The sequence below is a fragment of the Falco rusticolus genome, chromosome 7, assembly GCF_015220075.1.
Source record: "Falco rusticolus isolate bFalRus1 chromosome 7, bFalRus1.pri, whole genome shotgun sequence".
NCBI lineage: Eukaryota > Metazoa > Chordata > Aves > Falconiformes > Falconidae > Falco > Falco rusticolus.
The window spans coordinates 19,988,092-20,011,750 of record NC_051193.1 but is presented as its reverse complement, the minus strand read 5'-3'; the positions used below and the strand labels follow the sequence as shown (position 1 = coordinate 20,011,750).

Sequence of the window (23,659 nt, the reverse complement as noted above, 5' to 3'; positions counted from 1 at the left end):
GCAAACTCTTCCTCAGAACCATCTGCACCACTACTGAGATTTGAAAACCAGAACACACAAAAAAGACCGTTGCTTAGTGGATAACGAGCAAGGGCACTCTCAAACCCACTGCACTTATCTTCAAGCCAACTGTCCAGGCAGCTGGAGTACACAGCCGCTGATCTCACTCCCGAGTGAAAGACAGAAATGCTACAGAAGCTCAAAGCATTTCCCTGAAGAAAACCAGGTGATATCTCACACGAATCTAGTGTGATATTCTTCCTCCAAAACTTTGCCTGGACCTTAGTGACAAACAAATACAATGAAAAAAGCAGCAACTGGGCACCAGAACAAATAAATAGCAGTGAATATTCAAATAGAAATAATGAAATCAAGTTCCATATCTGCTCATGTAGCCAAAAGTGATGATGCTGCACTTACTGTGAGTGACCTCGCAGTGGCTGGAGATACCCTGTTGCAGCACTGACAATCTGAATGTGTACCAGAGTACACTGACACTAAAAGAAAATGCACAGATCTCTGTAGAAGACAGAAGACATAGTGTTTGTAGGAACAAAGCAAAAATACCAACACTTGCAAGTAGTCACTGCAAAACACATTCAGTCTGGTGATCTGTGCACATCATTGTGACAGCAGCAATAAGTCACAAGCTCTGCAACTGTTTAGAGGGAAAGTTTCCTGTGAACCTGAAGCCAAAGATGAAGGTGGGTCACAATGTATTGGATTCCCTCCTTTCAATGGATAATTTCTGGTTATTGTATTATGCAAAGAACATAGATATCATCTGTCTTGGGCATTAATGAAATGTTATTACTGTGGTATCTACACTGTGAACAGAACAGAAGTAGCTCTTGCCTTCCAGTATTTTCATGTGAACACATCTCTGATCTGTGTTAAATGATCTCTTCTAGTGCAGCTTCTGAAAGCATCTGTCTTAGCATTGCGCTGCACCTTTTATCTGATCACGTAATGTGCTAAATACCTTCAATTCCCACTGACTTCAGTAGATTTTGACAATGTAGTGCCAGTCTACCAGAATAAAACGTGCAACTGACTGACACAGCTTTGATCCCAGCAATTCCCAGTGGATGGAAAACACTAAGAAAGATTATCCAGCATAGCAGTGGGATAGAGATGTCCAGTAGCAAGAAAGAGAAGTTCTATATAAGCATTCCAATGCTATTCTGGCTGCAGGGAATTTTACTCTTTTGATGGATTAAAAGTCAGGATAGTACCAATGTCATTTCTCAGTTACACTGCATCCTACTCGATGCAGACACCTGACATTTCCTGACAAATCCGATGCTCCAGAAGCTCAGCTTTGCTCTGGTGAAGTATATTACAAGTACAACCAAACTCAAGGTCATAGCTAAGAATCTGAGTGAGTATGATTAAATTAAATATAATGCATAGAATCTCATTCCCGTTTCTGTCATCTTCAAATTTATACGAGCCTCTCTGAAGGAATAATGATGAATAACACCAACCTTGAGAGACTGATGAATTTCTGGGGGAGCTGGCTACAGGAGTTATCTGAACCTTCACAAAATCTTAAGACGGAATTTGCATTTTCTTTGCCATAGGTATACAGTACAAAGAACGTCCATTTGAGAGATACCACTTTTCTCTTTACAAATGCATTGTCATACTACTGTACAAATAACGTTAATCTGTTAACACACCTAACATGCACCAGTGACAAACATTTCTTCTCTGATATATAACATTATTTAAAAATCATTCCACCACTACTTATAACCTACAGTACATACTCTTACCACCTTTTGTCTCAGTCTGTCTCTCTGAATCTCATTAGCATGCTTTATTCTAGCCACCAGCTGTTTGCCCTTTGAACTCAATTGGCCTTCACTAGATGGAACAAGAAGGGAGTATTTTCTGCTATTTTTTATCAAGACACCTTGAACACACATTCTTGTTCTTCATATATTTTCTAACTAATATTAAACAGAAAGAGGCTAGTAAGGAAGCGACCTGTATGAAAGCCCTATAGGTTTCATCTTCTGCCAGCCCAACATGGAAACATCTTGAGACATTTTCACAGTTTGTGGTTAGCTTTTGATATGCTTCCTTTTCTGACGCTTCCCCCTCCAATATCATAACCTAAATTTTTCTTTGCAGTCTGTTGGAAGTTCAAACAACAAAGTTCATCTTCTGTCACCTACACAGAATGACAATGCTGTCTTCCATTTGTTTAGCAGCAGCACTGAAGTTACTTATAAATTGTGCTCTGCATTTGACATACAGCCAGCCACCAGAAGAAGCAAACTCACTCCTCCCCAGATATTATTCCTTCGTTCTGTAACTCCACTGTATTTATCAGACAATGCTAGTTAATGTGGTACATATAATTATTTTTATGTACCTTTGTCAGCCCAGAGAAAAGAAGAGTTCCATCACCTGGCTTGTACACACCAATTTTCTGTAATCTTATTAATAATTAATGGTACACACATCATTGAGCACTGTTCATGTGAACAAGGTTTACAGGTGTTTTGTAAAGATACTGTTCCTTTTTTTCACATTTGTTTGTAGAAGGAATACACATCCTCTTACCTATGTTTCAGTAATTACTCTTGGTAAAGTTATAAGGAAATTCACATCAAGAATAGAACAATATTAAAGGGATAAAGGGAACAATATAAAGGGGTAAAGACCCGAGAAATCAAACAAGTTTGAACTTCAGTTTAAATTATCCTCTTGTGCCTGCCTGGTGCATATTGCCTTTATTTTTCTATGTCTACTAATACTGATGGTGTATTTGCTCATGCAAAGTAGAGGAAGCCAATGGGCAAAAGTCATATGTAGAATATGTTTCCCAATGCCTCAGGGTGGGACAGATGTATATATAATCCAATTTTCCTTTACCAGGGAACCATCATGTGTTTGTGTGCTGTGTGTAGCAAAAGGTAGCATCATATATAAGGTCTTCAGTCCTGTAACTGAAGAACACATCAAGGAAAAACCAGCTCTGCCTAGTTCTGAAAGCTGCCTATATATATTTCTACTTAGCTGAATAGATGGGGAATTTGCAGGCAGTGCTTCCCATTGCTTTGGGGGAGTGCTGGAGGAAGGCAAGGGGAAGATGTAGCCATGTTTAAATATCCTATAGGATTTCTTATGTCTTCCATGGGTTGATTAAAATCATTTGTTCCTGCTTGTTCCTCATCCTTTATCCCTCACAGAAGGAGCATGCGGCAATAATTTGCAGCAAGATTTTTATGTAAGTGTCCCCCTTACATGGGTTTTATGCAGAAGGGAAACATATGGTTCTGAAAGAGCATTAATACCCAGGTACAGCTGGTCTTTGAAGATTTTAAGTGATCCAGATAAAAAGAATGATCAAATGCTTCCCAAGGGAGACTGTGGCTGTTCCGACACTGTTCTTTATCACAAGTGTAACACTTAGAGGGAGATGTCTACAGAGACCTAAGAATAGAATGGGGATTGTATTGGCAAAAGCAAACCAGGCATATAAGCAAATAAGACAAAAATAAAACCCTCAACCTGGCCAGCAATAGAGAACTTAATCGCAGTCTACCAGGCTGGCAGCAAAGAAAAGGAAGCAAACTGTTTCATTCATCTATTGTTATTAGTTAATGCAACAACTTAACATTTCCCCATGACGGCAATGTCTCTATGCCAGGTTTTTATTATCCTGCGGCACTGGCACTCTTAAAATTCCTATTACTCAGAGAGTTTACATTGATTTAAAATGGAGTTTTGTTTGCTTGATATAAAAAGAGCTATCACAAAAAATGTAGTGTCAGACCTTAGGTGAGAATCAACCCTATTTTCTATTTAAAAGACTCATTGGATTTAAAGACAAGTCACTTTTAAAGAAGCAAATATCTAAGCTGCCAGATTTATTTGAGGAGCTGATCCCAAATAATCATCATAGAATCATGGCAATCATAGAATTGTTTGGATTGGAAAAGACCTTTAAGATGGCAAATGGACCAATGCTCAAATTTTTGTATTTATCGTACGGAAATATCACATAGCTCCAACCATACTTAATCAGGCTTCATTACTGCATACTCCAGAGTTCCAAACAGAAGCTCCAGAAGCTGAAACTAGACACTGTCACTAACTGCTCTTGTGCAGGGTAAAATCCCCAAGATGTATGTTCCTGGGAGAGACCAGGTTAACAAAGGGATAGGGAATAAACTCGTCATAGAGAATGTGAACAGAAAGTTCACAAGAGAAAGTTTAGGAAATGTGAAAAATTTATGAAACGCCTATATTTTCATGACTGCAAGAAGAAAATTAAAGGAGCAGGAGAAAGTCAGGAGGAAAGATGGAAGAGAATTGTATAATCCCGTCAGAGCTCTGAGGAGGGGAGCCTTTCAAAGTCTCAGTGAGATTGGTAGCAAATCCAGAGCTTACTGTTAATACAAACAAGAAAGCTAAACCACAGAATCTGAAGCTATGGGCCAAGTCTGGATAAATTAAGTTTTATTTGGCAGGACTACTCAAGGTAAAAATCCCATTTCAGAAATAATCCACTATCCCATCTATAGTTACAACAGCAATGAAAATGAAGTTGCTAATACCAAATAAAAATATAAACCCCTCATTTCCTCTGGGTTCTGCAGAAAGAATGTATGCGGCTAAGGTGCAAATCTTATCCTGGGGCTGCCACTGGATAACATGTCCCTAACTAGCAGGATTAGAACTACCATGACATAAGAAATCCTAAGCTAATTTGGAAGTAGAACAGCCGAAGAAAGGCTGTTCAACAGAAGTTTGAATTAGAGAGGTTAAATTGCTTCAGATTCTTCCGATCTGTGCTGATATTGGTGCCAGATGTGAAAGTCTGGGTGAGATAACTGTCCTCCCAAACCACCAAATCTTTCATAAGCCAGGAAGTTTAGGGGGAAAGATGACAGATATTGTATCTAGGACTATAATAAGAAAAAAGTTCCTTTTATTTTTCTCATGTAAGGTTACTGCAAGACAAAAGAAAAAAAATAAAATGGAGGGACATAACAGCTACGTTTTTTTTTTAATTGAAGAGACACAAGATATTAAGTACAAGTCAAAAGTTTAAATTATGGTAGTTATTTTAAAGTAACTAGAAGCTGCCTCAGATTTTTAACAAAATACGTCCAAGGACTAATGACAGAAATACGCTTGACAAAGTAATTTCTCAAACCAAAAGCAATAAGCTCTGGTAAGCCTTACATAGGTCCAAGTTGCAGTCTTGTTCTATAATATCTGCATGAGTATTTTATATGTTACAGGTTATTAAGCATGTTGATGTATAAAAATATGCAGAAAAGTTGGCTTCTCATAGATCATACATCACAAAGAGATACTAGCTACATAACAAATTAGTAACAGCTGGATGATTTGGAACCAGAAGGCCTAACATGCCAGTACAAGGCAAATTTCACTCAGTTTATGAAACAAGACTACTTTACCTAGGGCAATAAACCAATGCCTCTAGATTGGATTTTGCAGAACCTGGGGCTTCCTTGTGAAACTGCGTGATAACTTAGCCATGACAAAGATGCCACAGGATCTGGGAGGCCAGCAGAGAAATTCTGCTGCCTGGAAAGATTCTGGCTTGAGAAATCCTGATTGCTTGGAGCATTGAAATTAATGAAGGAATTAAGCTTGAGGTTACAAAATTAAAAACTGAAGTCTTGTGCTTCTATGCTTTAGTATGTCTTTATGAGAATTTTGATTTCTTTAAGAAATAAACCTGTATTCTATCATCATTTATCTTTAGAAAGAGTTAATTGTATGAAGTGCTTAAAATTTTCTGCTTTTAGATTATCTTTTGGCAGAGCAGTGGGGATTTTTTCAGTGGAAAGAGTCTTTAGCTTTAATGTCATATTTCAAAAGACATTTTCTTGCTGTCTTTTGCTCTTTCCCTTTGACAGCCATCATTGCTGAGTAATGCCCAGGGTCATACTTTTGAAAAGCAAATTCTTCCTTTGCAGCATTGCTGCAGGACCTATGGCATAGCATATATCCAGACAGCTAGGCACTTATCCTTTTATAAGAGATAGGTTGAATTCTGTAAGGCATGTGTCTGGCACAAGAGTTAGATGCAGACCAGTAAAGAAATATGAAAGGGAAAATCTGCAACTGTAGAAATGGTTTTAGGAATACACATGCATTCACATGTATATACAGTTTTGGGATACTAAGGAAGAAGTGCATTAAATGTAGGGTAATTTACTCCACCAGAAAACATGCAGCAAGCTATTAGTCCAGGTTATTACTTGCTTGACAAACTCCAGACTGAACCAAAGACTTTGCTACAGAGCGCAGCGCTTCAACTGAAGTCAAATAGTTAACCCACGGTGTCAAAGGTAATTTCGTCTGGATGAGAAGTCCTGAAATAATGCCTAGATAGCAGTTATTTTCCTAAGAGAATTTATTACCAGAACAAAACATACTTGAAAATAAAATCTTCTCACATCTCTTGGCAGAACATCAGATATTTTAGTAAAATACATTTTCTCCTGCAACACATTTCCCCACTTAAGAAATGTTAGTACAAAAAGTCACTAGCATTCAACTCAGATTTAGTGACAAAATTGAACCAATGTCTATTGGGATGCTTAGCATAAACATGGCGTTGCAGAATGATTGTCCATTTGTTGCTAAATCCTGCTTCCACAAAATTAATAAATTCTGTTAATTGCAAGGAAAGCAGAATGGGGCCTGTAATCACATGATGATTCAAGAGATAATCCTTGTTAAAGATTAGGTTTGTAGCCACTGAAGGTGACAGGGTAACAAATCCTGGCTTTGATAGTTACTATTTTGTCAGCCATAGGGAGGTCTTCAAGGGGACCTTAACATTCCCCTATTTATAATTTGCTTTCTGCTCCCTAGTTTGTCCAGCATTTTAGTTCAACTGGTTTATGATTGTCCAACATAAAATATGCCTAGTTGGTGTATGACATGTTATCTCCACAGTGTGATGAACATATTTTGGATTTCTACAGCACTGAGTCAGCATTCTGATGAGTTAGCATTTATATTCCCGACAGCTGTTATTCCTCTCAATGTAATTTCAGAGATAAATGTCCAGAAGGTGATTTGCTGCCCTAGATTCTATTCAGAAAACATATTTAAGATATTCTGTGGTATTTAAATCATAAAAAAAAAAAAAAATATTCAGTAATGCTAGGGGCAAAAAGTGTTTAATTTTTAACATTAAATAACTAATTTAAACGCTTTATACTATTTTAAACATAATGTGGTAAAAGTCAAAGTATTTTATTTTCTGTCTAAAATCACATCAGTGGTTCTAGGGACATTATAAATTTAAGAAACGAACTGAAACTTCCAATCAGTATTTTTATGTTACTCCCTTGTATTCAGAGTGGAGAGGTTGCCTGAGAAGAAAAGGAGCAAGAGCAACCAGTGCACATAAAGGACCAAACTGTTCCTGGAATAGCTGATTGATTGTGTCTTACTGAAGCCATGGGACTAGTTGGCACAGTGGAACATAAATCTTGATAGAAGGCAGAACCAGTAGATGAGGATTCACTGCATTCTGAAATTCTCCAGGTAATGCTGCAGGGTTATTTTGGCAAATATGGGGTAGGCTATGGTCAATTATATGCCGTCATTTTTTATCTACTTGTTTTTTGGGTTAGGGTCTTCTTGTAAAGCAATGCACGTGGCACAGAGCAACATAGATCTTCTTTTCCTGCACCAGCCCCATAGACTTTATAGGGTGCACCCTACAGGGTGTTACCACAGCTTCCTTATCTTTGTATTTTAGAAAGGGCAAACTCTTTCTAGGAGATGTGTCTTCTAAACACTCTTCTGTTAGATGTGAGTTTACAATATGGTAGGGAAATTAAAGTTACTGTTAGTGAGATTATAGAAGTGTCTGTTACCTGTGCAAAAATAAAATGCAGTTCTGAATCCCATTAAATTAATGATTTTGGTCATGTCTGGTGGCAATGATTCTACTGATTACTTATGATTTTGATAAAAGAGTTAAAAATAATACTAATTGTTCTGTTCTCTGTCCTTTCAAAGTCCATCTTTTCTTGTCTCAGGACAAAATGTAGAAAGGGATTCTTGATATAACTTCTCTAAAAATTCAGCTGGTATCCTCTATTACCTACCTTTTGCCTTTTCCTATTCTCTAGTCTGAATCAAGCGGTCCCTTTTTTCAAACTCACATAGAAAGATATCTTTGCTTATTAGATTAATAATATATATTGCTGAATAATTTTAATTTTGCTCTTATGGATTTTTTAATTTTTTTTCTGGGATAGAGTAAAAAGAACAGTGAACAGCATTACAGAGGCGAGTTTTCCAGTGGATTCTTTCTGCACCCTGATATTGTGGCTACTATAGACCACCAATCATCAGTTCGTACTGAGCTTTCTATATTACTGGCAAGTGCTTTTTGTTTTTTCTTCCATGGTAACTATAAATTTAGAAGATAACAGGCCAAATTAACTTGCAGGCGATTCCATTCATCTCAGATATAACTGTGTCCATAAATGAGCAGACAAACCAATGAATAAAACCATCATGGTTACTACGCCAGTAAAGTAAGACTTCTAAAATATAAGCAGTACTTTTGAAGCTAAACTCTTTAATGAAACACCAAAACTTGAATGTTATTACCCTAGGACTTTTTTCCCAAATCCTTACTTATGTCAACAAATGAGGTTAATCAGGAGGTAAAAATCTTCATCCCTATTTACCATAAAAACTTACAGTATGGGCAGACTTTATTGTGTAAAGAAACTGTCTTGAATCTAAGCATTCAAGATCATGTATATGGCGGTGACATATGCACCATAAAGAAAAATGTGTAAGTAGAAGATAATAATCTCTTTGAGCTATTAATGAAAATTTATTTGGGCCATTTCTGTACAAGCGTTGCATCGCCAGTGTAGACTAATGTACAGCTTGCTCAAAAATCATTAAATGAATCTTGAGATTGGACAGTGGTTACAAATTATTGGATCCCTTCTAAAATCAATTCATAATCCTGTGTCTGCATTTGTCAGTTTTCTTTTGGCTTTGTAAAACATCCTAAAGATTGCAGTGCCTGTACTTTAATCTGGTGTATGTGTGTTCAATATTCCACTTAGATTTAACAGTGTAGTGAAGAATGGGCATCAGGGTCAAGGTATTTGTGTAAAAAGTAGTCGAAGTTTAATGCTTTGCTGTATTTCCAGATTTGTGGGTAGTACAAGTTCTTATTTATAGCTCAGTCCTAAAAGATGTGGAAAAAGAAGTAATTTGATTGATTGGAATGCTGCTTTAAGCCATTGTGCATATAGCTCTCTGCCTCTTGAGAAATCATTAGCTTGCACAGTAAACACCTACATATACTTTCACTGCAAGAACTCTAAAAACTTTGTGCTGAGATTCACTTGATTATTGATGCAATATCCAACACGAAAGTTTCCAAATATGTATGTGTACATATACACAGTATGTCCTATATATTGTGAATGATATCAAAAGCAACAGCAATGCTAATTTTTTATTTCCGTAAACTGAGTACCTGTTTCTCAGTAATATTGTTGCTAGCATTATTTGTATGACTTCAGTGCCTGGAGTTCCCAAGTGAGACTGATAAACATGTATTCCGACCTAGAAGTGTTTACAATCTAACTGTGTCTTTATGGTAGTACTGCTGTGACAGAAAGGTCTAAGTGATGCTACTACATATCATTTAAAACATTGTTTTCCTTGGTGTGCAAGCAGAGGGTATGCCAGCAGCACTCCCAGAAGAAATATTTTTATGGCAATTTTATGATTCAGTGCTGTTGGGGTAGAGCTGTAGCAAAGAAGATGTAAATTTACAGAGAGGTAATCTTTCTAAGTACAGCCAAGTCTTAAGACAGAATGCTTCTGTGAGAAGTTTTTACTGAGATGCAGTCATTTTGTTATGGTCTCTTACTCAAGGACTGGTTAAGTGTAAATGAAGGTATGGCCAGAATACATGCATATTCCAAGTGACTGATCAACACAGTAAGGGTGGGTATGCACACTACTACGTCCCATCTCCTCTCACACGTATCCCCTCTCAAAACACACACTTCATTTTTTTAATCTTCACCAGAACCCCTGCACTTTCATAAGAGGAAACCATTATAGAAGGGAAGAATCGTCTTAAGAACGTTGGGTGGCCAGCTGGATGGCCAGGCAGCTGGAGGACCTGATCCCCTTGTGTGTATCTGGGCTACTATCACAATGCAGTGAACCCGGGAAGCATACCCAATACAAAAAGGCCCTCTGGATGGTGAAGAGATGGCTTATTATGCATATAGCAGCCCCATCGCTGCTTCCAGAGTATGGTATTTAGCTGGATTACTGCTGTACTCTGGCTCTTTCTGACACAAAGAACAAGCTTTTGGGCACTCCTAGCCAAGAATAGCCAAAAATAAGTAGTCTGAGACTGCACTAATTAACTGTAGAAGCCAGAAATTAGGGAAATTCAAAGATCAGAAAACATGTTTTTTAAGGCCAAAAGCTACCTTCATCCTTTTGCTTGCTTTGTTGCAAGCAGAATCCAGGGAGAATAGATAACCGGGGTCTGGATATTTTGAGACATGGGATATTGTGTCAGGAAGCATGCATAATGCATTGCTATGGTAATGGTTACCACAGTTGGTATCATTTATGGAAAAAAAAATAAATTCTGTAGAAGTGTAGTTAGCTTACATAAGCAACTGCTACTTTAGTCAGACGAGCCTTTTAGTTATCTGTAACATCTTCGAAATTGTCATATTTTACATTTGGTGTTGCAAAGCTAGCAGTTTACAGAAGTGACAATTTATGTGGATGAAAATGCAGGTTAATACCCTGAGCTGAGCAGGCTACTGAAGAAACAATCTTGTCTTTATTATACTTACAGTACAATTAACTGCAGTATCTGATAACTGCTAATGTGCCAACAGTTGCAAGAAATTCCAGCAGCAGGCTGGAAAGTGCTTTTTATGGTATTTCTAAAATGGAAATCTCAAAAATTGCTTGGGAAAGACACTTGGTCCGACACCTTTATTTGCTTTTCTCTTCTCATCTTTTATTTCTCCTTAACACTTCTTTCTACTGCTGACTATAGCCATGGCTTCTCTGTTCCAGGTTCCAAACCGAGATGAGCAGCTTCCTGTCAAATAAGCCAATGCTACTGGACAAATTGACCTTGACATGACTGCTGTGATGCCAAAAGCCACAAGCTAACTGGTAACAATTGTTAGGTATGTCAACACTAATTGTTATTGTTGATGCATGTCATAAAAATACCAGGTGCTAAAGAAGCAAACCGGTGCAATCCCTTGGTTCATCAAAATCTAATCCTCTTGAACCTCAATAAACATTTGGGATTAGACATAATGTGAATCAAGCCTTTTCTATATGCATATTACCTGCTGTATTAGCTCCCAGTTTACAAAACATGGTTGCACTAAAAATACACACAAAATTAGGGATGGCACCCTCACTGCAGTAATACTGGCAATGACTTGGGCATGCCAAGTAGCAGATGTTTGGAGGAAGCCACTCAAGGTTTTGTCTCAGTAATTGCTGGCAAGAAATGTCTGTTCCTGCTTTTCTTGATCCTTGATTGCATTGGCTCAATATATCATCCTCTCTTGCAGAATACCCACTATAAGGAGGTGCATAATCCATGAGAATTTTCTCTTACAGTTTCTTCCCACGTAAATTTCATCAGGAAGGCGGGATTTGTTTTCTGTTTTCAATGCCACTCTGAACCATTCAGATGTGGAGAAAAACATGACCATTCACGAAGGGGTTCTGTATTTCCATACCAAGCACATCCTTAGAAGCTCTTTTGAGGACTAACTACTTCTCTAAATCCTTGGAAGCAGGAAAATATGAGGTAGAATAAACAAGAGCACCAGGCTCCGCTTTTGCCTTCCTGGTTGCCATTTTACAGAAATGTATACACCTATCCTCCCAACTTCTTTCCCCAGCCAAAACATAGGAGTTTGGGAGGGAGAAGGAAGAATAGTATCATTTAAGGCTGTGAGCCTGCTTTTAGAATTAATTCCCATTTAGAATAGAGAGAATTGATCTGTAAAGAATAAAGGGTACGAACAAGCCTGCTTTTCAAAAACACTGCATGGCATTGGCAGAACTGAGGGTTGACTGGAATGCTGCTTTAGATTTCTACACCAGAGTTGCTACATCAGTAGTGTAAAGATGATTACAGGTAAGAAATTGTAATGATGTTTGAAGGCTATCCTGTCTGGATTTCAGTGATGATATTTCCTGTTCATAGTTCAAGGCATCTCATTAGAAATGGGTATATTTCAGTTTCCCTACACATTTGTTTAAATATTAAGAGTTAATGAGTCACAGAAACATGACAATCCTGCCTGATACAGGACGGACATTTGGTGTTTACTAGGAGTTAAAGGTGTAGTGTCTGTAAAGCGCTAGCTGGTGCATTCCCATACATGTTCTAAAAGTACAGTGGCCCTCATTTCTGCCTTTGGATGGAGCCTCTGGTTACTCTGAACTGCCTGCTTCCGTTGGCTGGTTGATTTCATTCATCTTACAAATTATGCACCAACAAAAAATGAATGAACAGTGGCACATCTAAGGACTTTCTAATCTGGAGGACTTCCTTGCCAATGCCCTACTGCCATTGCCAGCCTGTCCTGGCTTTTCATCCCATCAGGAAGAGGGGGAAGCTTGACAAGGGGCATCCAACTTCCTGTGAAGTGATTTTCTGTTTCCTTATCCTGTTGTGTCGCTGAACAAAGCACAGCTAGGCAGGACCTAGCCACGCTTTGGACACCTTTTAGAAGCAGTGGGTGCTGTCACGGTCAGTGTACCCTACTTCAGCCTTGTTTCCAAGACTTGCATATCCTATCCTTTCCTATCCTTTAATTCTCACTGTCTCCTTTTTTTTTTTCATTTTTTATCCCCTTCCATAAGCCGTTTCTTTTCCAGAATAAAGAGTTCCAGCCTGCTTAGTTATTTTTGCTATGGAAACCACTCCATCCCATCCGTTCAATCATCGTTGCCTTTCTCTGAACTTTTTAAAGATCTAATACAACATTTTGAAGATGCAAGCACCAGAGCAGCACAGGGTATTCCTGGAGTGAGCAAACCATGGCATTATAGACTGGCATAATTATATTTCCTGTTTTGTTCTTTTTTCCTTTCCTAAGTCACCAACATTTGCATTTTTGGACTGCTGTCCTTCACTGAATTGGTATTTTTATGAAACTGTCTATCTGTCACAGTCCCAGACTTTCACTTCTGAGTGGTAACAGGCAGCTCAGAGCTCGTTACTTTATTTATAAAGCCAAGAACACTCTTGTCCACATACATAATTTCACATTTATCTACACTAATTTTCCTCTGCTATTTTGTTACCCAGTCACTTAGTCTTAAGGCCCATCTACAGTTTTATGCATTCAGCTCTCACACTTCCTACACTGAGCAAATGCGTATCCTCAGCAAACTTTTCTGCATCACTGCTAAGACCTTTTCCAATCAATTTTTGAGTTGGTTGAGAAGAAGCAATCCCCTGCAGAATTCCACTGATGACTTGTCTCTGTATTGTCCCTGTGGCTGAAGGTTTGGGAGGGGGCACAATGATGGTGTTCAGCAGGGATCTAGAGGGTGTTACAGAGCTACGTGATCCCTTAGCTCAGGCTTCACGCCTAAGAATCATGGGCAGTACGGTACTATGCTCTGCCTCTTGCAGTGGAGTCCTGCACACAGCTAGGGCTAATCAACCTAATCTACGACTTCTGGTTCGTCTGTGCCTGACACTGCTTGGGAAGGGAGTGACTTATTTGGCATGTCCCAGCAGCAGAGGACTGTGTGCTTTCTGCCAGGATGCTGATTCACTGAGGTCCTCTTGAAAGGGCCTTTTTCTACCTGCAGTCCAGCCTTACGGCCTTTGCCTGCCACGCAGTTTGCCCCCCATGTTATAGATCCCCCATCGTGTGACCTAATACATGGAGTCTCACATGTAAGAAAGACTAAACTTCAGAAATCTAACTTCTAGTGGGAGGTAGGACGCCAACAGTCTGTGCCAAAGGCACGTATCAGGGCACAGACAAAGTGTTTTAGAGCAAAGGAAGTTTAACAGTACGCAGCCTTGTGACCCAACAAGATAGGACCCAATGCAACAGTCTAGTGTGGAGCAAAAGAGTAGAAAGCCTGTGGAAATATGATTTGGTTTCATAGACGCATGCAAAAAAAAGAACCGTATATAATCTGTTGGAAGTGAGTGAGTATACCAGAAACAGTTAGTAAAACAGACAAAACCTGAATGTTGAAACAACTGTCGGGTTTTATTCAGTTTGGACTTCATGTGCTTGATTTACCACTACGGTGCCCTTAGTGGCGTGGTTTGCATATGGAACGTGGGTATGAACATTTCCAAGTCAGCAAGGAATTATCCCCGAATTCCTGTAGTGTGAAAATTATCTCCGAATTTGGGCTTGTACTCTTCACGGGCTTGTATTTGGATTCCGTTTGTTCCTGCCTGGGGAGCACAGACTCCAAAAGAGTATTTTGTTTACCACATGCAATGAAGGAAAGGCAGTATTTGCCACTATGCTTTGAAACATCATAGTTTCCTTCGTATTGGTTGGTAAGGAACGTAGGCTAATTAAGTGATATTAGTGAATCAAACCAAGAAATGCTTCTAAATCCCTTATGTAGCCTCTGTGTGTTTTGTGTGTATCGTGGCCAGGAAAACTGGGCAAACAAATCGCCACTACTAAATGTTCTATAGTTACAATTCTAAATAATCCTTCACAGAATGATTTCCAGCGGTAGCAGAGGAATCCAAGCACTGTGGCGTAGTCCCACCTAGTGGCCACGTTGAACAGGACTTATCAGGGACTGGTCCCCTGAAGGTTTGGGTATCAACTGCCGAATGCTGCAGAGCTGCTGCTTGATTTTATTGTTATGGCAAAGGAAGGGACTTATTTTTAATAGCTATTAGTAGCTCACTGTATAACCTTGCAAATCTAAATATAACAAGGCTACTTAAATCCCTGGCTTGTGCACCCAGCTGCTTCTCGGACACAGCTGTTTGAATCCTGTGATTTTGACTGAGGACCGGAAGGTCCTCAAAAAAGGCTTTGCAGTTTGAAATCCAACATTGCTTTTTTGAGACTTTTTAATTTAAGTTACTATTTCATTGAGTATTCATTGCAAAGAAAAGTAAGTTCTATCCCTAAAGCAAAAGTTTAAGGAAGTTCTGAACTCTTACTTTACAAAGGGTATGAAAAATGAGACAAGGCCAATTTACTACATTCATTCAGTAAGCCTGATGCTGTAACATCTTCTCAGTCATCCTGTCTTAGTGTGAAAATACTCTTTGTAACTCCATGGTTTTTATTGTTAGAAAAAAAATATGTCGTAGTTACTTAGCCAGCCCGTTATCTTTTTCAGCCTAACATACAGCATAATCTGATGTTTAAATGACAAAATAGTAAGAAGTAAAACAGAAACGTCTTACGTCTATAAGCATCAGATTGCCATTTTAGAGAAAAATACAAGTAATTCCTTTGTGACTGTTAGATTATAGTGCCTTGTCAGATAATTGGGTCTTTGTCCCCAACAGTGCTGGGAATTAAGCCTGAATTTAATTTTTTGGATTGTGCTCCCTGTGCTTTTACCAAGTTTCTGAAGCAACACAAAATGCATGCCAAAATGCCATAAACATTCTAATTCCTGAATTAATAGCAGTGTTTAGAGGTGTCAGATATATGGCCATCCAAATGAATTGTAAAAATATGGTGCTGTGGCTTAGCTCTGCACTTCTTCCTAAATACTGTTTGCACAATTTATACACCTTATTTTTTATTGTCTAAAGCAAAGCAGTGACTGTCTCCTTTCCCACAGGACTTACAATTAGCAGTGAAATTTTGCCACACTTAAGATTTTGTTCCCAGTGGAAAATGTTGGCTGAGAGCTGTAAAATACAATTCCAATAGAATTCCAAATTTCCAAATCTGAATTTCCAAAGAAAGGTATATTCTACACCAGAACTGAGCCATTCTGAAATTTTAAACATAAGTGTGAAATCCATAAAGCAGACTTCAAATACAAATTAATTACATGCACTATAAAGCATGTATACACGCAAACATAATCCATTTACATGGAAATGGAAAAGCTGTGTGCAAAAATCTCTTGTTGCTTGCAGTGTGAAAATAAATGGCTTGTGTTATAACAACTGTAAAAATAGTATCTGATTTTCACAGTTTGGATATTACTTATTCTGATAATTTATTTGACAGACATTGCGACACAATCTTTTCTTAATACATGAGAAAGTAACACATATATGTACTATTAATGCTGCTGAGAGTTGTCTGCTTCAGCATTGTAGTTCTCAATCAAGAAGAGAATAAAACCTGTTGTTGGAGGAGAAAAAAGAAAGCCTGAGGAAATTAATTAACTATTTTCTTTTATGTCATCTGCACGATTTTCACAGGGCCAGCAGGAAATGTCCAGTGATGCCTCAGAGATAAAAGAAAGAAGCAAAGAAAAAAAAAAAAAAGAAATGTCGTATTCAGGCAATTACTGACCCAACCTATAATTCTATCCACTTATCTAATAGAGATTGTCCTTTTTGGAGATGGTATTCTGGGAAAGAAAGTACAGAGAGGACGATAAACAGAGCCAATGACAAAATTTTCTGATCCAAAACCAGACCAAGACCATATCCTTAACGCTGATTTGCAGAAGATACACGATATGGTACTTCTGTCTGGCATCTTTGTGCGGGTGTTTGTCAACAAGCTGCTTGCTCTGTGAAGTCCTAGACCAAATCACAATATGCAAATCTTGAACTTACTCAGTTTCACCTGTGTTACGGATCACATTTTTACTGTATTCATCAAAAATGCTGGAGCTGTCTCAAGCGGGGAAACTGTGAAATTAGAGCAGGGTATCCTTATCAGGGCTCTCACCTTGGAATGAAAACTTGAGTGTGAGCCCACACACCTTTTAACTTTGTTTTCTTTTTGCCCAAGGTGCTTTACTGACTGAACTACGCAACGGCTATAGTTGGTTGACTCTTAACTAACTGGATCATCTTCGTATTTAGAACTGAGGTGATTCTGCTCTTCTCAGACATGTAAAGTATGTGTCCGTCTATTCTGCGGGGACGAGACTATGATAACTTACATAAACACAAATACAAAAAACCATAGCCTTACAATTGCTATATAATTGTGTAACATCTATTATTATCTGTATCATCAAAGTATTCTAGCTCACCATGACAGTCCCACTAACATCATCTGGAATTTTGTCATTTATTTCAGAGACAAAAGGTTCTTGTCCTCACAATGTCTGTGTGACTGACATTTTTCTGTCACTGGGAAAAATACTCTACAAATGCTTGAGAATATTTACAAATACCGGAAGAAGGGCAGTGAAGCTGTTTCCCATTTTCTCTTCATGCTTGCCTCTTCTTTTCTAACTACATCTCTGTATTTCTAGTTGTCTTTCTGCACCCTGTCATCGTGCTCTGTTGTATTTATGGACGGTACTTTCTGTCTCTGGTTGCCCTGCAGCTGTGGTTTGTACTGTGTGAACCTCTGCAGGATACAGGGGGTGGCACGTTGGCTTTGCTTCCCGCTATATTGTTTCTTCAGAAGTGGGGGTGTCATTTTCATGGATTTTACAAGCACTTCAGACTCTCTCCTCCACAAATACCAGGCTGATTGTGTAAGATTGTCTTTCTGGCGTTTGACCCAAGTGTGGCGCTTACGGGGAAACTAGCATAACCCAGTTACTGATTATATTTTTCTCTTGGACGGAGGAGATGAGTGTCAGCGTACAACAGTGGTGTGGGAAGACTGGTGCTTTTTTAACCTGCTGTCAGGGTGTGGTTTTTTCCAGGACACTGGTGTTGAAGTAAATTGTGTGCTGTTGCACATGCGTTTGTCTTCTCATTGAGCTCACTGTTTCCAGCAGAGGTGACTGTTCCCTTCTTTCTGTGTGACTTCTGGGGCTACATCGGCTTCCACACTGAACACTGACACACTGCAGGGAGAGTGTAGCCCCAGCAGCTTTTTTTCCTCTTACGGGGTATTTGCAAGACTGATACATCATATGCTTTCTTACCAGGTGGAATGTATGTAACAGTCTTACAGTGAGACTACCTGATCCCACAGCTACTGATACTGTCCTGCTCTGTGATATCTGGTTGATTTTTTTTAGAGCTATCAGGTATTTCCAGCATAGACTGGCTTCAGGAAAGCCCTCGTATTTGCCTGCTGCTTTCTTAATGTGGTTCTTCTTAATTGGTTTGGTTTTGTAAGTGAATTGTCTTGTGATGTTACAGGACCGGTGCTACAGAATTAATCTGTTTAAAGCCAAACAACACATACGCAGATTTAGAGTGACTGCAAGTCTCCTGGAACTCTTGTGAGTGTATATGGAGAAAAGAGTTCTGACTGGGATGTCGTTAGCTGTGGCCATGGATCAGCCCGTACTGTACCATTTGGGCCTATACTGTATTGTATCATCTGCCTGCCTATTCTGTTACCATTTACGTTCCACTGCTACTCAAGATGAACTTAAGCTCTTACGACCACAATTTTTTCAATCACTTCACAGTCATTAAGTTTTACTACACTTCTACAAGCTACTGTAATCCAGTCCCTAGCTGAAACTTAACAAAACTAACCTAGCCATGCAAAGGCGTTAAGGCTTCATAATTTACTATTTATATGCTACTGACACATCGAAACAGCAGTACAGCTTTTCACTACTTTTCAGGCATTTTTTCTCAGATATAAGTTTCTGTCTTAGCTGAATATCTGTAAATTACCTACACTATTTCTTAGCAACTAACGAGCTACTGAGAGCTCTAGTCCATTCTCAATGAGATTCCTTACTGAATTAAGCAAAGCATGATTCCATACACACAACGGCAAATGCCTGAACTGAATACTAGCTACATAAAATTCAGCATTTTAGGACTTCCAAAGTTTTGTTTGTGTTCTCCTTTTGGGTTGAAATCTCTGAAGCAGGGACCTAAATCCCAGTACGTCTCCAGTTACGTGCTGCTCTTACACAGGTCTTCCTCAGTTTCTGTTCCTCTTAATATAAACAAAAATTAGAGGAACTGTGATATTACCATAGGTTGTCTCTCACATTCCCAGGGAGTTTATGGGTAAAATGTACTCCTACGTATGTACTTGGTCCTTGAGCACTGAAAACTAGCAGTGGCATCAACACATTACATCACTACTGAATACCTGTAATAAAGACCAGAGGCAACCCCCAGCGTTCATCAGCATCAAAAGATGTTCGTTACACAAAACAGAATCATAGCTTGCAAGTGCCAAGTAAAATCGGGTGCAAATGAAATGGAAAATTTCTTGCAAGCATCAGTGGTGTACTTCCCATACATGGAAACTAAGTGACAGGAAATCATTAAAGACATCATGACACTGATAATTTTAACCTGTATTTGTTGAATGATTGATTGAGTTGCTCCTCAGCAGAAGGGCTTCCTTCTTGGTCACTCATCTGACAGGTTTCGTGCGGCTCCATCTCTGATACAGCCCTCAGTTTTGTTTGCTCTGATAACGCTGGGACACGTCTATGCGTACGGTCTGGATAACAACAAAGACATTTCTCTAACAGCTGGCACATAATTCAAAATAACATGTACAATTTGATGTAATTCTGCCTGTGATGTTGCATTTGGGTAAGCAGCTGGTTTAGATAAACAGGATTTCTTTTGACGTTGTATAAAGAAAGTTGTTTCCATGTTTTTATTTCCGATGGGTTTGAGAGGTACAGGTCAGACAATTTATAGGGATTTTGGAAATAAACCTGAAATACTTACTCCATATAAACTCCTGCCTGGCCAACAAAGAATTATTTCCTGCTGTGTCATACGGGCAAGTAAAAGCCACGTGGAGTCACAAGGAGCTTTGCTTTGTACTAGGATGAGAATTTTAGAAGAGTAGAAGAATCAAGTCACTAGTGTCTTGAAGAATAAACACTGCTATAACACCCCTTAAATTGCTGTGGGTGTAATTCTTGGAAATAATGAGGCAAAAAGAGTTCAAATTGGCATTAAATCAACTGTGCAGAAGCAACAGCACATTCACTGGCCACATGTCACTAGCACAGTTTAAGGTTTTTGCCGTGAACTACATTCGTCCAGAGACAGAGTGACCTTTGGAAGCACGCCACGCTTCCCGCACCTGGCCGGTGCTGCTTTCTGGGGGGCATGAAGACAATGGGAACACATCAAAGTGCCCGTATCTGCCAGCGCGGGCGGGTCCAGAAAGCAGAAACTGTCCCCTGCTGCACACCCAGCGGATCAATAACGGGATTGATTCTGTCCTGCGTGCTCAGCCAGCCTGCCATAAAGAGTCTTGTTAACAAGTACAGCGGGCGGCAGGGCACCCAGCGGCTCCGCAGCCGCGTGGGGAAGCCACGTAGCACTGGCACAGCAACTACTCATCATGCATCTAGACAGTGTTCCTTCCATTTTGATTCCTTTGTCCTATCAATTGGCTTTTATGGGGTGGAAAAGAAAATCATTTTAATTGAAATAATAAACAGTGCTCTTTTCCTTCATACCTTTCTGTGTACCTTGTAGCAGGGCTTATCAAAGGCAATCTATAAAAATCCACAATGCATAAAAACTCATAATGCGTAATCCATTTAATTGAATCTGCAACATACGCGTGCGTGAATTTAAACAGATTATGTGCATGAATTGATGTGAATATCTAGCATGTGTTTTTCTTTGCCCGCTATCCAGTGGATTATTATTAGCAATAACAGATTCTAAAACTAGCTTTGCACATTTGATGTATGCTGCTGGGGGAGGGGAAGGAGGAGAGAGTGTAATAGTGGCTGAGCTAAGGCAGCCCGAGGCGTTTTTCTGCCGACACAAGGCACAGACAGACAGAATGGATTGGGGACGCTGTTCCAACAGTATCCGTTACTCTTTTGGAAATGTGCAGCATTGGCTTTCTCTTTTTCTCTCTGTATCTGCGATGATGTTGTCAGGGAGACAGAGTCCTTGACTTGCACCCAACTGCCGAGGCCATCACCCTTTGTAACAGTGCTGTGCCCCAAACCTTGCACCCACCACAAGATTTAAATCTGCTCTGTGACGGCCCCCGCATCAAATGTTGAAGCGGTATAGAATAAAAATCTCCCTGCGCTGTCTCTGCAGTTAATTCAGAGGAAGCCAAAACTTCCTTCCAAAATGTATAACCCGGAAGACCTGGCTTTATAACGTATCATATTTTTATTTGTATGCTTTTTTAAAAAAATGATAGCATAAAGAGGCTCAAAGTAACCTTTTGGTATTGTGGTTGTCCACGAAGTACATTCTACATGTATTAAAGTCCACAACATTTGTGAAACTGCTTTGATTTTCTTGTGATCGCCATAAAACTGTACTGTAAATCGAACCTGAACAGATACACAAAATGGGCGTCTGTTCGTAAGTAGATGATCATAAAATATCTGTTGCCTTCCTGAGTAATTGGGTCTCTAACTGTCAATTTTAAAAATAATCAGGTTTTCAAGAGAGGACCCAGACTACAGCTATTTTAAAGGTCAAAATGGGTTTAGATTTTAATTTTTCTTATTTAACTTACTAAAAATCATACAGTAATCAGACTCAGTGGGTTTCATTTATAAATAGCTGTAAATACTAAGGTCTTTAAATCTGTTACTGAACGGATTGGTGAAAGACATGACTATGTCAATTAAAATCTAAAAGGACATTCTGTGTATAATCTTTTGAGCGCAACCCTGCAGTCATTGCTGAGAACACTCCAGCTGACTTGGAAGACTCAAACTTGGAATGTAACAGACACAAAAAATAAAAATAGGTCACAAATAATTGTAAACACGCCGCACATTCTTTTTCATATTCTCTTTACTAATATCTAGTCAAACGTTGTTTCTCAAGTAGGTATGAACAGTGCCCGGTGTCTAAATAACATTTTGATTGCCTTCAGTTGTATTGTTGATATTAAGCCATGCAATCTTTTTCATGCAGCTGTTTACAGAGAGGCATAGTAAATAGTGTCACTTACAAAACAAACGTGAGAGGGATCACTTACTGGGCACTATGCCTACAGAGCTTCGCAATCTATTTTTAAATATCCCCAAAATGGGAAGGAAAGTGAAAGAGCAGTGTTACATTTCTGCGCTGTTATCAGTAGTACTTAGGAGGAATCCTTTTCCCGATCAGACTCTCATTCATTACTAGCAGCAATGATAAGATACAGTATTTTGCTACCAGTTTAAATGTTCAAGGTATAACGGCAACATACAATTGTTTAATAAATTTTCCCATTCTTTTATCTTTTATAAGAAAGAACCAGAAAGACAGCAAATAGTCCCTCTTGTTTAGTGCAAGAGAGAAAGTAAACACTAATTATAGCAAATAACTATTAGTGTCAAAGGATTCCAAGACATTACCAATATACACTTAAGCATTTCAGAGCAGTGACCTTACCTTCGTAGCCAAGGAGAAAGCATGTCAGCAAGTTAGGACAGACCTCCTCCAAAACGGAACAAAAAGCACAGAAAGCACTTGGGCCTTTTAAAGAGAGTTTATGTAAAAAATACTCCGTCCTCTTCTTGCAGCTCTCCTGAGACCAAATGTCTTTGTATTCCTCCAAGGAAAAGACTCTTTTGTAAACCAAATATGACAGCACTTTGTTCACATCCAGCTCTTCCAGTATTTTCTCTCTCTGATTGCTTGGGATTTCAGAAAGCCACTTATTCCTGTTTTCATTTTCTCTTTTGGTAGATTTTGCACAGTTATAAAACCAAGACTTGGCTGTTCTTCCAAACATTTTGATATTTAAATAGAAAATAGAAAATTCTACTTCTGCATTTATTGTGCAGTATTCAGTAAGCAGAGTAAACATAATGTGGATGGACAGAGTGCAAATACATACTGCTGTCTGTAATTATTGTAATTCCAATGGAATAAAGAAGGCCTACATACAAATCATAAAAAAATCTAGCTCAATGCCTGCAGCCTCCTAAGAGGATTACATTCCACTAATTAGCCCTTTACAACTGTTAACAGCTTCTGAACCGTAATGATGAGACTGAGAATTGCTTCGTTACTGTTACTTTTTAATTCTGTAACTGATCGTCAAAGGTATCCCTTCGCAAAAAATAATTCATTCAAGACAACAGCTGATCCAACTGAAATAATCTGTACAAGCCGGTACAGGATGGCATGAAGTGTCTTGTGTACACGTTACTGTTGTATTCCTCAGAGGCATGCCCAGCCCACGGGACAAGTGCCCTCCACTTCTGATTCCTTCATAAAATATTAGCTTTACAAGGCAATGGCATTACGCATTTAGAAAACATGTTTCTGTCAATATTTTTTTTATATTTATATGCATTGTTACATGCATGTATGTGTGTATATATATATGCACTGTTATATGCAAAAGGTAAAAAAAAAAAGGGTTACAGAGCAAGACCTTTCTTGTGAAGGTAAGTATCTCACTGTGAAGAATAACAACGTTTCTGCATGTTTTGATCTTTCAGGTGCGTCCAAGCAAAATAAAACGCCACGTAGCGCCCGTTTGGCGCGGCAGGTCTGACGGCGGGGATTACTGCAATCCCGGTGGAGGTGTTCTGCCACTGGCCATCCGTCAGTGCG

General features: G+C 39.0%; 1 protein-coding gene across 1 annotated transcript in view; it reads right to left on the bottom strand.

Annotated features, from left to right (window-relative positions):
- TJP1 (tight junction protein 1) overlaps positions 1-22,881 on the bottom strand; it is a 198,952-nt gene extending 176,071 nt beyond the window's left edge. The window contains exons 1-2 of the mRNA XM_037393868.1: positions 22,487-22,881; positions 19,451-19,601 (exon numbers count right to left, since the gene is read on the bottom strand). Coding sequence (XP_037249765.1) covers positions 19,451-19,601; positions 22,487-22,829 — 494 coding nt within the window. The 5' untranslated portion in view covers positions 22,830-22,881. The remainder of the gene's footprint in view (positions 1-19,450; positions 19,602-22,486) is intronic.
- Between the last annotated feature and the right edge of the window lie 778 nt (positions 22,882-23,659).